This window comes from Egretta garzetta, unplaced genomic scaffold (assembly GCF_000687185.1).
Source record: "Egretta garzetta isolate BGI_Z169 unplaced genomic scaffold, ASM68718v1 scaffold191, whole genome shotgun sequence".
Classification (NCBI taxonomy): domain Eukaryota; kingdom Metazoa; phylum Chordata; class Aves; order Pelecaniformes; family Ardeidae; genus Egretta; species Egretta garzetta.
This window is the reverse complement of record NW_009258676.1, coordinates 139306-156721: the sequence shown is the minus strand read 5'-3', so window position 1 is coordinate 156721 and position 17416 is coordinate 139306. Positions and strand designations below refer to the sequence as shown.

General features: G+C 42.9%; 1 protein-coding gene across 2 annotated transcripts in view; it reads left to right on the top strand.

Moving 5' to 3' along the window:
* LOC118451665 (glycerol-3-phosphate dehydrogenase, mitochondrial-like) overlaps positions 1 to 14402 on the top strand; it is a 27312-nt gene extending 12910 nt beyond the window's left edge. Inside the window, exons 3-7 of one of the 2 annotated variants that reach the window (XM_035888653.1) lie at positions 4433 to 4604; positions 8074 to 8198; positions 9245 to 9342; positions 10402 to 10565; positions 12895 to 14402. In XM_035888653.1, coding sequence (XP_035744546.1) covers positions 4433 to 4604; positions 8074 to 8198; positions 9245 to 9342; positions 10402 to 10565; positions 12895 to 12905 — 570 coding nt within the window. In that variant the 3' untranslated portion in view covers positions 12906 to 14402. The other variant, XM_035888652.1, reaches the window with a different exon arrangement.
* Positions 14403 to 17416: the final 3014 nt, after the last annotated feature.

Here is a 17416-nt window from a genome sequence, read left to right as displayed (position 1 = left end):
GTACAGCCAAAGTGTGTGTAGACTTCACGCTTTTTTCAGTGCTACCGCTGTAAACGAGTTTCTTCTTAAAGCGTATGGAAACTCTCAAGTCCATGTGTGCTACATTGACTACCAGTCACGAGCTCCTGAAAAGAAGAATCACATCTGAGATGAAGCTGGACCCCTCTGAGACATAAAATACACAGGCTACGTCCATAATTGATTGATTGGGCCTCAGATATTCCGACGCCTGAATGGCAAAGGCGATGCATCCTCCTAACGCTAATGGTGACAGAGAAACCAGTTTCTCCTGCTTCTTGCAGGCGCTGACTGAATTGCTGCATTCTTGCTTTTTGTGCCTTTATTTGAATGCATGAAGCCGAGTGGGCTATGATGTGGGTATTCTTTGATGCGCCAAGTCTAAACTGAAGATTGCTGAGGTCTCCCTCCCCTGCCCCCCCGTAATCATGAAGGGAAAAAGCACTGCTTTGTTCTGGAGTTGGAAGAGCTTGCTGTCTTTGCCGAACGGAGCCCCCTGGGCAGGACAGTGCTGGTCAGCAGGAGCTGCCCATCAAGGTGAATCCAGAGTGTGATAACACGATAACGCGCCGGGGCCTGCTTTGGGGGCTCTTAATTAATAAACCTACCCGGAGATTTACATTAGCACATTAACAAGAATGCTTGCTTATGGATTACTAGATCACTTTATAACTTCATGATTGAATTCAAACTGCCAAACTGAATTTCTTCTCCCTAAGAGTGTAATCAAAACCATTCAAGGAACTCTTGCCTGAGAAGTTGTAGATATAAACAGCAATTGCTTATTTCAGTAAACATACTTGTTCACTGCCAAACTAATCACGTTATTGCAGATGGAATCCCTGTATGCAGCTTTTCTTCACTCTCGCAGTTAATTGACAGCAAGATGAATCATATCTATATCAATTCCTAGTGCGCTAATCACTTTGCTTCTATTGCCGTGCTAATCTCTCTGTTCTTGCTACACCAGTGGCTATCTGCTTGCGACTCTGGCCTGTGTTGTACCGTAAGCCATTTGTTGTGAACAGTGTGTTTAAAAACAAAAAATACGGTCAAACCCGAACGATGCTAGTGCTTCTAGAACTCCGAATTTTGTCATTCTTGTGTTCTCTTGCATTCCTGAAGTTTGAAAACAGTCGGTTCTTCTGCGGAAGAAGGCGTGTCTGGAAACCCAGTGCAGAGCCAATCTTGAGATGGGGATTTTCACTTTTTTAAACCTTAGGGAAGTTGAACATATGTGGCTGAATTTGGTCAACCAAAACACAGGCAAGACTAAGCCAGGGTCGTTTTGATCGTCCCAATTTCCTTCTTGCCACCGTTGTCTCCAAGTGGCAGGGTGATATTTCGGGAGGTGAGGAAATTGGCATCGGCTGTCTGTCTGTACGCTCTCCAATGATCCAGCAGTGCTAATGCAACAGCTTACCGAGGAAAAAACAGAGGCGGTGGAGGAAGCCAGACTTGCCACACAACCCAGAAAGCTGTAGCGTTGTTGCAGTTTTCAGGTATCCAAGGGGAAAAGCCTTTCATGCGCTGCTTCCCCCTCCCTTTTCGGGTGGGGAAGCTGTGCAGAGCCGCTGCTGGTGGTGTTCGGAGGGGTCACAGCAAACCTGTGGGGAAAACATTTCCCTCTCCCTGGAAAACATGTTCTGGAACTGGACCAATGTACCATACTTTAGGGATATCAAAGTTTCTACCATACTTTGGGGGATATGAAAGTTTTCAGCACTGCTAGAGACGAGTAGGCTGGGGAGAGAGCGAGGCAAGAGTAGGTGGGAATGTACAGAACTCATTGGTCAGCAGAATAACGTGGAAGCTGGATTTCTTTGAAGTGCCAAAACTTTGTACCTCATCTGGTGATCTTTGCCGGCTGCCATGTGTTGGTGTGTAAGCACACGAGGGCGCGGGGAGGCTGTAACTGGGAGGCTCATCGAGATCGACCCATCTGCTTCACTTTGACTCAACCCCTCCGCTGTCTGCGTGGGTCTCTTAACTCCCGGGGCTGGCAGAACCTGTGTCTGTCTGGGGGTTGTGGTGGGTTTAAACAAGCTTCTAATTTGGAGACCTTTCATTACTGTGTGTTTATAGCTGGTGACTAAGCCTGGGCCACAGTCAGTCGAGTGCTTAATGCGGCTGCTCATGCACCTGGAGGTGAGCCCCTGCCTAAGCACCTCGCTGGGCCGGGGTCTGGGGCTGGCCGGGCTGGAGGTGACCCCAGCGGAAACAGCAAGCACCGTGCCTGGGAAAAATCAGTGCCAGCGCTATAGCTCGAGTCACGATTTGTCAAATTTTGGTGGGTTTAAATCTTAGTTTTGCCAAATTTTGGTGGGTTTAAATCTTAGTTTTGCCAAATTTTGGTGGGTTTAAATCTTAGTTTTGCCAAATTTTGGTGGGTTTAAATCTTAGTTTTGCCAAATTTTGGTGGGTTTAAATCTCAGTTTTCACTTTATTTCTGGGAAAATACCAGACCTTAAGATAAAGTGAAGTGCTCTTTCTCTAGTCCAGCTTCCCTCACTGGTTGAATTCGAACGCACGTGCAATGAAAGCGGTTGCTGCTGTCCCAAGTAATTTGCATGAGCTACTTGCATTATAGTCGGTATAATCCACGATTACAGGATGGACTTGATCATTAATTATCTTTTGAATATGCACTTCCTTTAGATGTGGCTACTAGTTATTAGAATTTGTTTTCGTTTTTATAGCAGTGATGGGAAAATTGAGGAATAATGTATTTCACTCATCATACTGCTGATGAATGAGCAAATAGTTTTGAACAAAAATATTTAGGATGTATGCAGCATGTAATCCGAGTTCAGGCTTCTCGTGCGTGGCAGGATTGGCTGTTAATTTGCAGTGGAGGTGTTGCAAGAATCGCTTTTACCGTTGGCCCGCGAGGTCTGCTCGCAGAGCGCTATGACAACCAGCGAATCGCCCGCTGAAGAGGAGCTGCGCCTTGGCTAGCGAGCCACGGGCACCCGCTCAGCTGCGCCTGGGAGCAGGCGGTGGCAAGCGGCGGAGCTACCTTTTGTCAGTCGAGCTGTCCTCCTATGTTCCTTCCCCGTCGCAAGCGCCGGGGGAAGCGGCTGCGGTTCCTAAAACCTGGAGGTAGCTCGTATTAGCGGAGAGCTTTTCATAACCACCGTGCTCTAGGAGCGTCTGTCTGGGGAACTGGGCGTGTGGGTTGAGCAGCCATAAAACACCGAGGCAGGGCGCACGGTGCTTGCGATGGTGTGTTTGCAGCCTGAGACGGGGCTTAGGAGGTCCTTCTGTGGCAGCTGTAGTTCATGGTCAACAGTGCAATGAGCAGTAAAGCTATAGAAATAACTGAACGACTTGCCTGGTTCGGTTTGTTCAAGGAGTGCTTGGAAATAAAAACTTAAATGAGAGAGCTTCCTTGCACGTTGCAAGCAGTGGATGGAAAGAGATTAGGCGAATCGTTCTAGAGGAGGGTAAGAAAGTCGTATTTTGGGTTTTGTCACTGGAATTTGTATTAGTTCACTCTTCCCTGTCTAGGAGATCTGGACACAAGCTTTTTTACATCAGTTAAGTCTGCCAGTTGGACTAAAGACTGGTTTATGCTCACACCTTAGACTATAGGATTTAAACAGGTTTTTCTTATGTTGAAAGTGTTTATGATTTTTGGGAAACTCTGAAGACGTTAGTTGTTAATTTCCCTTTTGTTTATTTTGATCCACTCTGAATCAGCCAAGTAGTTCCTCTGCCCTGGTCTCCTTATCTGCATAGTGTAGGCCTCTATTTGTTCCCACACACATATTTCAAATCAGTAGGGGTTAAAACAGTTCCTTTGGAAGTGCTAGGTACCAATAAAAGCAGTCCTCTCAATCAAACAACATTCAGAACACCAAAATCTGGTGACTTCTGAAAGACCTGGCTCAAGTGATGTCCTCAAGGTTGTGTTGGGGGTCTGCTGCCAAGCTAGGACGTTCTGGCTCGGTGGCCAGTACCTCAGCCACCCTTCCTATATTGTAAATGCAGGTGCCTTGTCTGCCAGGTGCACTTACGTACAGGTGGTTACTCTGTTGTGGAAAAGATGGGTCCTTTGGGTCTTAAAAAATAATGGCGAGAGAAATTCACGGGTTAGTTTGGGGCAGAATGAGGGACAAAGCAGAAGAGTATTCCTAGAAATAATTAATATAGGAAGTAGCATGCGAGTACGTCACTGTATTGAAGTAGGCAAGATGAAGTAAATGTGTGCTAACCCTTTATAGTTTTAGTACTATTTGTTGCTCCATAAAGTTTCAATACAATATTTCAATACAAGTGACTGGGAATATTTGAGTTTACCTTTATGGTTATGGAAAACACCATGCTTGGGTTGTGTGTGTATACGTGTGCACATATGTGTGTGTATACACAATAAATACAGATCCTCATGTGTTGTTTTTAATCTTTGTAGGGTCCCTTTGTGCATGTTCAAGCTGCAGAAGCTGTGACTGTTCCAATAAAGAACCATTTCCCCACAAGAGAACAACAAATCTTGGCGCTGCAAACCACAGGTGAATTTGATGTCCTTGTTATAGGCGGAGGAGCAACAGGCTGTGGCTGTGCTTTAGATGCAGTCACTAGAGGTAAGGCTTGAAAATGTAATTGCATTCTTATTCTTGGATTACATGGTTTATAATAAATTTACCAGATTAATTTTTCAAAAGTACTTGAAGATGGAAAAGGTGTACTCTGAATGCCTGGTTATAAAACTTCCTTCTGTTCTCAGAAGCTAAAATGAACTTGAAGAAAAAACGTCGCTGCGTTTTGTTGTTTCAGCAGAGTCATCGTTGTCTAGGTGCTTGTATGCAGTTGTCTGACAAACCTTTTTGCTGGGTGCTCTTAGATGGACTTCTCATTCTCCGTTGCACCTTAGTTAGTGGGTTTACCTGTAGTCACATTTCACTTGTTTGGGCAGGAGAATATCTGCAGCAAAGACAAAAACAAGGCTTGCACGGCACTCCTCGTAACTATTTTGAAAGGGCCGAGCACGAATTCTAGATGAGGCGCATTGGCTGTCCAGCTCCTATTTCTTATAACACGAGATATCTACAACTCCTGCTAATTCCTTCTAGCTGCTCAGTGTACTGCAGGTTTGGAGATGTCTCTGTGGATTTGCAATGAAAGGCACTAGCGCCATTGAGTCTGAAGGTCCATGCAGTAGATCTGTGCTCCCATTTGTCCTCTTCCGGGTGTTTAGCTGCGTAACTGGTTTAAGAAGCTACTAGAAGCAGCAGAATTGATGTTAAGTTTATGCATAGCCTTAGCTTAAGGGAAAGCTCAGGGTAAAATGAGGCTAATGCCTTCTACCCAACTTTTGCAGGAGGATTAGAACATGTATGGTGACAGACAGTTGTTGCCCAGTAGATGTGCAGATGTTGCCCAATAGCTCATGCGGCCGGTCAGACACGTGAAAAGCTCTGCTCAGGGGGTGAAAAAGCAGGATGCTAATGCCCGCTCTGTCTGCATCACCCACCTCACACAGTAACTTTGAAATTGGCCAGCAGGTTCACTCCAATTTGACAGCTCTCAAAGAGAAGAAGTCATTTTATGAGCCTACTGAAAATAGATCTTCAGATACAGAGATGAGAACGCATGGGTACTGTTTCTGCAGGAGAAGCTGAAGCATCAACTCCTGTTCTATTAAAATGCTGTATTCCCCCAGAATACCATATTTTTATCCAAAAAGCTATGTAAAAGATTTGTGAGAAAAGCTTGTCTTGGAATATGTTTCCTCAGTTGTTTTCAGTACAATCAGCCCATGGGGGAGAGAACCAATCTGCCTTAGTTTCTATGTTCGTAGACCTTGTTTCAGGTTTTGGAACTAAAATGGAAAAAACTAAATGGTGTAAAACATAGCAGATAGCCATAAAATTCTTCAGGTTCCTTAACCCATAGATATACCTCAGAAATAAGAGGCAAAACCTGACTCCAGGAGCGTTTTGTAGTTTTGTTTGGTAAATACTTGTCCGGGTGGTGTGATAATTTTGAAACAGATAAAGCAGTAAGGTCTGCACCACTGGTAGATACACACAAACTCAAATCTGGTTATTAATATTTTTTTCATGTATTGTTAAAGATAACTTGGGATCTTTTCACTTCTGCCTCTGCTATGTTGTGGTAGAAAATGCAGTTGTAAAGCACACAGAAATGATTATAGGTAATCTGTGTTTATCCCTTTACTAGATCCTCTGATTATATCAGTAGATTTCTGAAGTGTGAAATATTCCTAGGCATTTGGTTAATGAATTGTGTATTGTTGCTGTTCATTGATGGAACTTGCTCTTTTATTATGCTTGCTTCACTTAACAACAAATTTTGCTTTTCATGTGTTTGATATATCTTCACCATATTATTTCTGATTGTATCCATTAATCTCCAGTCACATTTGACAAAAATAAATTACTCTGATCTTTGGAAGTTACCAATAATAATTAGATTTTTTTAAGGACTTAAAAGTTTTGGGAGACCAACAGATGTTAAAATATATGTTCACCAGCCGATAACATGAAGCACCCCTCAAAGAGGGTGAAGGAAAGACCCAAGGGATAACTTGGGATGCAGATGATGCTCCCCTCCTCAGCTACGCACCGTCATGCTGTTGCTCTTGGGTTTGGTAGCAATGTCACTGAATTTAATTCACTTTTTGCCTTGCCTGCCAAACTTCAAAATCCTGCCAGTGATGGAGGGGGTCTGTTGTGCTAACTTCTGTAACACAGATCGTCCTTCCACGTATGTTTTATAAGTGAAAGATTGCCATGTGCTTGTCCTGTGGTGCTTATCTTGGTTGGGTTCACTTGTGCTGGATGTTGGAAGTCAGTGGTGGCTGTCTTGTAGGTCTGTACCAAAGGATGTGGCCAGGCCGTTGCCTGTCTCTTAGCATAAAAAGGCATCTGTTAATCATCTGTTCCCTGCAACTTTTGCTTTCACCTAACTTCCATCACATAATGCCGACCCAGACCACAAAGGTGCTGGCACTTCCCTCGTACAAGGGTGTAGTGTAGGCAGCATTGGGGTATATGGTTTCATAGCGACTTCCATACGAAGCGGTGTGCCTTCACCCGTGGAAGGCCTTTTCCTGGCCTTCAGGGTAACTGGCAACACTACTTGTGCAACAAACGTGCCGACCTCCTTCCAAGTGTTTGTTGGGATGAGCTTTACAACGCTCATCGTAGAGCACGTCGTGTTCCGGGTCTGCGTGACCGTCTGTGAGCCGTGTGGTTGTCCCTTCCTTGAGCTAGTCAGACTGTCAGGGCTGGCCGGCGTCAGGGAACATATATGAGCCATTTTGAGTAAATGTCTTTTGGAAATACTTAGTAGTATCTTGTAGTGACTGTTTTGTGCGCGTGCCCTTTGCGTATGTAATGCGTCGAAGGAGGGTGTCTCTGTGCTGTATGAACACTGTAGTGTCTGCGTTGGCAGCTCTAGGTGAACAAACTTGTTCCCTTTGCTACGCTTCCTAGGTAAGCTACTATACTTTGTATTAAGCCTCAGTTATGAAACAATTTAATGTATATGGCAGAATTAGATATGTGTGTACATCGTGTTCGGCAGTGAGCCTCCCTGAGCAGTGGGCATGCCCATGGCTGGCTCTCCTCTGGTTTTGGACACCTCTTAAGTAGGCTGTAAGTAACCAGACAAAGATGCTAGTGGTTTGCCTCTCTGATATCCTGCTTAAATTGTTCGTGTGATAGGTTTAGAGCTCTCTGCTGCAAAGAGTTAAAAGTATTCATGAAAATATTCTGTTCCTGCCGTGAATACGAACTATAATTTGCTTGAGGGAGCATGGCCCCTATAATGTACTGTAATGCCTTTCTATTGTGAAATATCCAGGTTTTAATGTGCTTCTGTTTAAGTTCTGTTTTGACTTTTCCCTTAGGAAGGAGGCTAAAATTTTTCATTACAATATAGACAGTGCACTACACTTTGAATACAAATTTATCCATGTACAGAGTAATTTTTCTTGTGATTGTCTCTACCCTAGAGAAGTGTCTTTAATGAATTACATACAAATTGTGTAATTTAAGAAGTTAATTTGGTTTTCTGGTAACACAGGACTAAAAACAGCCCTTCTAGAAAGAGATGATTTCTCATCAGGGACCAGCAGCAGGAGTACTAAATTGATCCATGGTGGAGTGAGATATCTTCAGAAGGCCATCATGAAGTTGGATTTTGAGCAGGTAATTGTTTATGCTGGTTGTTAAGCAAAAATTGCTAGTAGACACTTCCCCTAGCCCAATTATATCCAAGGCTCCTTCTTATTTTTTCAATACTTGACTGTTGAGTTCCTCAGCCACTGTACGTAGAAAGTGTCTTCTCCAGCTGAGCTTTCCAGACTAGGGAAATCAGTGCTGCTGCCTTTTGCTAAATTCTCTTGCGGGCAATCTAATTGCCATGCCTTGTAGACCATGTATCTTTTGGGGAGGGAAGGCAGAGACCGGGCTGACTTTGGAATAAAAAGAGCTTCCTACCTGTCATGATCAGAATCTGGGGGAGTGAGTGATTGTCCTGTTTAGTTCAGAGTGGGGAAAGAAAATGTGGCAAATGGATGATTATATATAAAGATAAATGAGTGATTATGTATAAAACCTTTTATGTATTCTTGTTCTGGTGGAAGCCTGATGTTCTTGTTTTGGGAAATTGATTTGTCTTCCCATTGAAACCTCTCTAACTTAAAGTGTGGTTTAGTGGTTAGAATACTGCTACAGAGATGGTGATTTCTCAGGGAAAAAAATATGTAAAGCATGCAGTTACCCAGTCATAGAAATCAACTTCCTTTTTTGCCAAAGAACGACTTCATATTGACTCATATTGGTTGATTTGGAGAACACTTCTGCATTTGCAACTCGGAGTTAGTGTGGGATTTAATTGTGGGACTCGGCACAGAAGCTGTGCCGTGGGATGAGTTCTAACCCTCCTGAAGTGCCTCCTGCCTGCAGTTCGGAGTAACATGGCTTATTGCGCTTTACATTCAAACAAAAAATTATTCAACTGACCTGCCAAGATACCAAAATGGAACTAGTGAAACTTAATTTCTTGGGAAACATTTTCCTTAACTTCTTAACTTCTGATTTATTTTTTTTTTTCAGCAAACCCCTGTGTGTTTTTGAAAGAACAGTAAAAATGATGTGAGCTATTTGCATTGATAAACAGTTTCTTATTAAATGTTGCACGTGGAGACAAAACTGAGTAATGTGGGATTCACATGTACACTTCTATTTTTCAGTACAAGATGGTGAAAGAAGCGCTTGAGGAGCGTGCAAATCTGCTTGAAATTGCTCCTCACCTATCAGCTCCTCTGCCGATAATGCTGCCTGTTTACAAGTAAGCTCTGCTATAATATCTCTCCTTTACCATTGCTTTTGACAAGCAAGCTATTTCCCTGGAGAAGTTTCCAGGTGCCTCTTTGCAAGCAGGTCTTTAAACCTGTCACAAGCTTTGTCCTCCAGGAGGTGAGATGTTGCCGTATTGTAGAAGCATGAAATTCTCTTATGGCACCAACAGCTATCGCCGCTGTCTGGGAGCACATCTCGGACTTCAGCTTTTCAGATCATTTCTACCACCCCTGTGGGGGAGAGAAGGGGAGTCTGCAGCTGGAATGAACTCTCGTTCCCAGGATGTTACTTGCTATTCTTTCCAGTGCATCCTTGTCTTCGACACATGCTGTCATAGTGTTCTTAGCAACGTGCTCTTTAGTCCTTACCACCACCGGTGTTCGGTGCAGGAGTTGGGTGCGTCTGCCTTCCGCAGCACATGACAGTTTGGTATTGAGAGAACAGTTTGCTTCTCGTATGAGAAAAGAGACTCCAAGTGATTTGGGTGAGGTTTTTAGATCTGTAAGAGCAGTTCCTGTAACAGGCTACTTAGAGCGGTGAGGTTTTGCTGCGTTATCTTAATTTATGGCTTTATTCCTGCCTTTAGTAGAAGGGGCTTGTGACAGCTGGAGCTCATCTACGCCAGGGTCAGCTGTGTTTATTTGATCCGGTTTGTGCAGGAGGCATTAGTCAAGATGTGCATTCGAGGAACCCTTTCAGCTTGCACGTACAGGCTGGTTCTTCCCTCAACCCATAGCTTTAGTATCTCACCTTACACTGAAGTACAAAAAGCCAATTTGTGATCCTAATTCTAGAAGAAATAAAGCCTTGAACCTGCTTGACTTAACTGCAGCGAGTAGATCAGTTGAAAGCAGCAGTGAACAACATGCAAGTTCTTGCATATTTACATTATGTTGTGATACCATGAATTTGTGTGATGGTACAAAGTAAAACTGGTATACAACACACTGTGCTATTTAACATGTTCTGTACTACAATAACACTGTGTGCATGCACTTTTAATGTCTTTTTTAAATTTCACTTCATGGGGAATTTTTTTTTCCTGCAGATGGTGGCAGTTGCCATACTACTGGTTTGGAATAAAACTATATGATCTTGTGGCTGGAAGTCAATGTCTGAAAAGTAGTTATGTCCTTAGCAAGTCAAGAGCCTTGGAGCTCTTCCCAATGCTACGCAAAGACGAGCTTGTTGGAGCTATTGTCTACTATGACGGTATGTCGCCTTCCTGTGCTTTCGTTGTTACGTTGTGCTGTGGTGTGGGTGGGAACGCAAGTGTGGAACTGTAGATCACGTACATTGACTTTCTAAAGGGAAGAACAACAACTTGAAGGATTCAGCTGGCATCCTAAGCATTAAATTGGTAGATAAATTATGGTTTTTTTCACAACAGTAACCTACTGGATGTGAGAGATGATATAATTAGTTTTATTGGTGAAAACATTCTGGTGTTCTGGTGAGTCCCTACAACTTCCCAGCTGTGCCTGATTTTGCTATACACATCTTGGACTGAACACTTCTTCTGAGGTATCGTGAGTCAAGAAAGTGCGATCAGTCCAGTAATGCTCAGTGGTTTGCTGTAGCACTTTCACTGTGCAAAATAACTTCAGACCTATCTGGGTGAGCTGGCTGCTGGTTGTGGTTCTTGCGCTGGGTTGGATGAGACCTGGATCAGTTAATTCTCGTATTGCCAGTAAAATTGGTTGCTCTGCAAAGACAGCATTTATTGTAATTATAATCAAATACGAGAGATTGCTATAAGACATGAATGGTTTCTGTTAAAACCCCTTTAAATAAAGGGTTATAAATTCATGAGAGGGAAAAATGCCTCCAGCCCGAGTTATTTAATCTACTGCATCAGCTAGTTTTAGGTATGTTTGTGCATAACACTTACACAAAGTCAGTGTCTGAGTGGGAGAATGTGAAGATGCTTTCTGCAAATCTTCCGATGTTCATTCAAAATTGAACGATGATTTAATAGAACTCATTGTAGCTGTCCAGAAATAACAATTCGAAACTGTTCGTGTGTATTCACGTTTGGAAGGAGTGCCAGTCTTGTTTGTAGTGTAAGAATGGGTAAGCCTCTTTGCCTTGTTCCTGACATAAGTCTGGTAGAAGTCCCTGGCATGGCTCTACAGCCACGGGTGCCACAGGGGATCTTCTAAGCAAAGAATTTCTTAGCTCGCTCTCTGTCCCTTCACATGCACAAGGCAATCTGAGACAAAATCGGTGAAGGTTTAGTTGGTTTACTTGACAAATGACTACCCAGAAACTTTGCTTGTCCCAATATTAGCGTTTGTGTTGATGTACATGTGTCTTGAGCTTTATCCGAACTGCTGTATCTCAGTACTTCGCAATGTCATGCAGCTTACCTCCCCAAACTGTCAGAACTTCGGTATTTAAAAAATACTGAACTTGCACAAATCCAAAATGCTAGAATGTTCATTGCTGAGGTTTGAATACCAGGATACTTACTTTGTTGAATATTTTTGTTTTGCATCAGAATTCTACGCTGTTCCAGGGTGTGGTTTTAGTTAGATTGGTACTCCCCCTTCCCCAGTCGTTTTCTACTTCCCCTCCAAGACAGAAAGTTTTGGTAAAACTTTCTTGGTGATGGGGTCAGCCAGGTAATATCAAAATGCCACATGTGCTCAGGGTAGGGCAAAAAGCCATAGATTCCTTGCAGGCCTGGAGGAGCCCTCCAAGGAATAAATAGCTTAGGTACTGATTTACTTCAGTCATGGTACGGTTCTAGTTGGTTTTTACCTGAAGATGTAGTTTCTGACCTTTTGGCAGCCAGAAAGGTCTTCACACAAAATTGATTATAAAGGTAGCTCTTTTCCCTTTTTAGAACTGCATTTACACTATTCATCAGCTTATCAATAGGGGCTTTTGTACTGGGAAGAAGTAGGAGGGACTCTCAAAGCACACTGGACTCGGGTAGTATTTATGAGGCTTCTGGCAAAAGCGTGTGTTGATAATTGCAAGTTGTCTCATACAGAGCCCAGCAGAATGAAAAAAAAAAATTATCTATTTGTGCAGGAATATATATGTGTAGGTTCTTATTTGGGAGCGGGGTGAGATTCAAGTAAAAATTAAGTCCATCATTTATCTCTGATGGAGACTGCATCTTCTCTGTCTTCTTTTTAAGGTCTAGAGGAAATAAGAGGTTATTTAGAAGCAAAATTTGTTGTGGGATTATGTGGTATCTTTTGTATACTGTAACAAGAGCTGCTGTAAATAGCATACATAGAAGTAACTCGGATTTATTTTTCCATTATCATAAGCTATCCCTTAGACTGTTTTACGGGATCCCAGGAGCATGCAAGAAGAACGAAGTGGTTCTCTTAACTGTAATTACACTTCTCATAAGAGCACTATAGCTTGAAATCTATTTATAATCTATTGAAGGTTTTCTCAGATTAAATAGATAGTTTGGATGTATCACAGCTATTTACTGCTCCAGCATTCTAAAGATACACTTTTACAAGATAGGCTTAAAATTAGTCTTCAAGTTTCTTGGACGAATAATCATTTTAAACAGTGTTGCAGTAAGTGAAAGTTCAGCGCCGAGATACCATGCAGTCCATCTGTGCAGAACTACAGCACGGAACTCTGTGAGTGACTGAGAGGTGTCGCTGACGGCGGCGGCGCCTTCCCAGGCCCTGGGAAACAAACCCGCGCTCTGCATGTTGGAAACAAAGAGTGTTGAATAGGAAAAAAGGAGAAGCACTGAATGCTGACGAGCAGTTTGGTGGACAGAGAGGACTGTGCCATCTCTCTGTGCATACGAGTTTCATAAAACCAGGTCGCTGGCAGAGACTCTTAACAGCTCTTCAGAGGAGCAGCTGCGATGCTAGCAGGACTCTCGGAGTCATTTGGTGAGAGGGATCAAAAAAGGACCTGAACTTTTGCTGCCAGTGAAACTACTTGCTCATGCTGATGTATCTGGCCGCCTTTTGCTTTACTTACAAGACCACAGCTTAGTTACCCACATTTTTATGCAGAATTTAAAGAAATGGTGTCTTGCAGTGAAAAAAAATTTAAAACCTCCCAAAGCTTCACCAAACCTTAATTTCCGAGAAGAATAAAGTGGTTCTGAAGGACTAAAGTTTGTGAGTTCGTAATATACATTTGGGTGCTTTGAGCCTGCACCTAATCCAGAATAAAAACTTTCCAACTCCGATGTTAAATCAGGTCTTAGCATGCCACATCCCAGAATTAAGTTTTGTGTGTAGCGACTCCGCTGTAGGTCAGCCTCTGGCCCATGGTGTAGGTGGGCTCCTGCTGTGTTGTAACACGTCGTGACCAATTAACCTGTGTCCTGCCCACAGTAAACTTGTTTTAAGTCACAATGTTTCGGTGAACATGCTTTAGATCTTGTAAATTATTGTACTTGGATTTTAATGGTATACTTTCCTGCCCTAAATCCGGAGCAAGGGAGGACAAAAGGGAAAGGGAATTGAACTTAAAGTAGAGAAGGGGGTGATAAGCTTGAATTAAATTCCTTTTAGTTGTTTCAGAAGGATTAGTCATAAAATAGAGCATTAAATAATGGCAAAAGTATATGTAGACATTGTATGTATGTCTTAAAGTAGGTCATATCTTTATCTTCTCTGTCCATCCCTTCTCTGTCTTCCCTAAATAACGAATAAATAAATTTGCCTTTTAAGAATGGCATGTCTCTCCTGATTCTGTACGTGCAGTTAAATGTAGTTTTATCTTGTTTTCTGGCTGTCCTCTACCCCTGTCTCTGTCGTACTTTCTTCGTATCCGTAGCTGCCAATAGCCCCTACCAGCCGCAGCTCGCTGTTTGGCGTGTTCACCACCACCACCACCAAAGGGAAGAATTAAAAACATCCGTTCTGTAGGTTACTTCTTTATTTGATCAAACCACCTCTCCAGTTATGACTTACTGGTGGCAATGTTCTTTTGCAAGGAAAGATGAGGAATGCTCTTGGGTTTGGTTTGTTACTGTTGATCAAACTAGTGGCGTGCCAAATAATCCATTATTCATGGCTGTGCTGTGTTCTGAAATGGTGCTGTGCTCCTCTTAATTACATTTTTTTAAAATTGTTTATACAGGCAAAAAAAAAAAAAAAATGGTACATTATAAATGTTGGAAGTACCAGCAACAGCAAATCACAGACTTGACCAGAGGCTATTCTTGCTCTGTCTCAGCATCGGGAAACTAAAGCATATGTTGGATGTTAGCCTGGGTGTACACAACGTGTCCTATTTATTCAAGGTCTTCTTTGAAGCCACAACTTACAAGTTTGTTTCTTAGGGGTACATGTCAGACTTCATTTAGCATTTGTTGGTATTAGGATACTCCTGAATAGCAAAAAGGCAACATTTTGGGGGAAGAACGTGGCTGCTATCTGAGCAGTGATCTGTCAGTTCCACTTATGTAGCTCAAGGAAAACTGGAGGAGAGGCACTGTGGAGGAGCTGGGCTGAGATCTCAAGATCATAGGCAGAATTATTTTAAAGCACTTTAAATGGAAGAATTAATCTCCATTTAAATTATACATAGTTCATTATGTTAAGAACCAGGAAAAACATTAAAGCAGAGATCCAACTGGCCAGAGTATTTCAATTTAAAGTGTTTAGAAATTCTAAGTGGCACAGTTCTTTTTAAGATGTATTATTTTTCTGTCTCTAGGTGCTTGCAGACTTTTTGTTAACATTTTGCCTTGCAAGATGAGCCTTTAGGTGTGTAAGGAAAATTTGCGTTCTGGAATCGGTCATGAATTTAAGATTTTTAGGGCTTTGTTGTCGCTGCTCTTTGAATTTACTGCTATTTTCTGAAAGCAGGAATTAACATATTACTGCTTCTGTGCCTGTTTTGCCACATCAAGGTATTTGATCGTTTAATGTCTTGTTCTACAAATCTCCAGTATACTTGCTGCCATGTAAGTAATTGTTCTTTATTTTTTTGCGTTCTCAGTATTTTTGGATATGTTAGCTCCTGAAATATTTAATATGGAGGTTATTTAAAGGTAGAAAAAGAAGCTTTGGCAGAGGATTTAGCTTTCCTTGTTTACAGCAAACCCCATGAGAAATCCTTCCCAGGCACACATGCACGCGCACAGACACACACACACACACAAAAATCAATGCAAAAGAGTAGGGCATTCATTAAGCTGTCAAAAATGGAATAAATGCTTTTTTTTTATTTAGGTTCTTGTAGCTATTTTTCCTAGTATTTGAGTGTGTCCTGAATTATGAAACGTTATAGCTTTATGATTCATATTTGACAAATGAATATTTTGAGAATGTTGAGCTGTAATAGGGGTATTACCCTGTTACGGATGCAGACAACTGTATGACTTTTTTTGTTTTTTCCTTCCCTGGATATAAAAACTCTGTGACAGTTTGTCACTAAAAAGACTTTCTATAGGTGAAATACACGGCTAACCATATTTCTTGGTATTTCAAAATTGAAGCTGGGTGAATGAAAGAAGCCTTGCAGGCACACTAACGGTAGGCATAACCTGGAAAATACTGCGCGTATTCTCCATATCCTGCTGCTTTCAAATCCATTTTGCCCCGTGTTCTGTATAATAGAGTTGTATGCGAAATCCTGAAGAGAACCGGCAGCCTGCTACGAGAGGGCTTGTAAAGGTAATACTGGCTGCCTCTAGTGGAATGCCTGCAAAATGAAATGCCAGTCTCCAGCTGCACCTACAGAAGCGACCGGGTTTTTCCCTTGCTGGCGTTAGTATGAGCAGTGGTGGGGATCTGCTCTAGAGGGTGCTTCCCAATTCCCTGACCAAACCCGTTGGGGCTCTGCTTGCTTGTGGCGCTTCTCGAGCGGCGCCGTGCTGTATCCGTCAGAGCCTTTATGCCGTTTTCAAAAGGGATAAAATCAATAGCCCAAAATGGCTTGCATCTTTAACCCAGTTTTGCCGCTGTCAAAGGGTGCAGCCGCACGAGTGTCCCTGCAGGAGCGGCCGTGTGCTCCGAACAAAAGGGACCCTGCATCCGGCGCGCTCTTCTTCCTTTTGCTGGAGGCATCCTTCCCAAAAGCATGCAGATGATAACTGCATCTCCTGCTGTACCTGTAACAATTTAATTGTGTAAGTCAGCCCAGTCAAGCATCCCCAGCTCATGACTGGGAGACATGAAATTCATTGTCATTATTGTCCCTGTCATTTTGGATCATTATATCCTGCTGCAGAATTTTCCTCACTCCAGTGCTTTCTTACCTCCAGGAAGCAGGGATTATGGCTGAGGTTGGGGTGGGGGCAGGACTGTGAACTACATTTACCTCAGGGGAGCCACAGATTAAATTGGCTTTGCTCTCTGACTTGCTGGATTCGTCTGTTTGTACGCTGTGGGTTTAAGGTTGGAAATGATGAATATTCTAGTGAATTCTGTGCCTCTCTCTCTTTTTTTTTTTTTCTTTTTTTTTCTTAATGCTCGTATAAGCAAAGGATGGTTTTTGTGTCCCTTAAGAAGTGAACGGGGAATAATTCTTCAGATCATGTTACCTAAAAGATTTAAGGTTATTCCTGAGCAAAACGACATTATTTGCACGTTGTGCCACAAACATCTGAGCGTTCCCCAGTGTGTCGTGGCTTTTAGGGGAAAGACTCCATCGAAGCATGTAACTCTGCTGTAATTTAGATGTGTGCATTTTATGTGAACTTAATAGCCGGTCATTAGTTGATATGTACACCGTTCCGTATTGTAGGTGTGATTATATGTAAGTTGAAGGAAAACGCATTATGGGATGCCTGTACATCTTGCTGCTCCTTCCCCTGCTCCGGTGGCTGTCTCCTGCCATTCGGCATATGGGGCCGGAGCAGCCCCAGTCCTTGGGAAGGGCTGGGGGTGTGTGCACGTTGCTCATCTTCCTCACCGCGCTCCTCCTCTCCCATCCGCAGAGTTCACCTCGCCCAGCACCTCCTGGCCTGTTTGTGTCTCCATCCAGGCTCTGGGTTTCTCTGGGTTCAGGGGAGAATTATCAGGTAAAATGGTGCTGCTTGACTTCCCCATGGGATGGGCTGCATCCCTCCATCAGCAGCGGCCCTGGCTGCCTGCCACCGCGCCGTGCCTGTC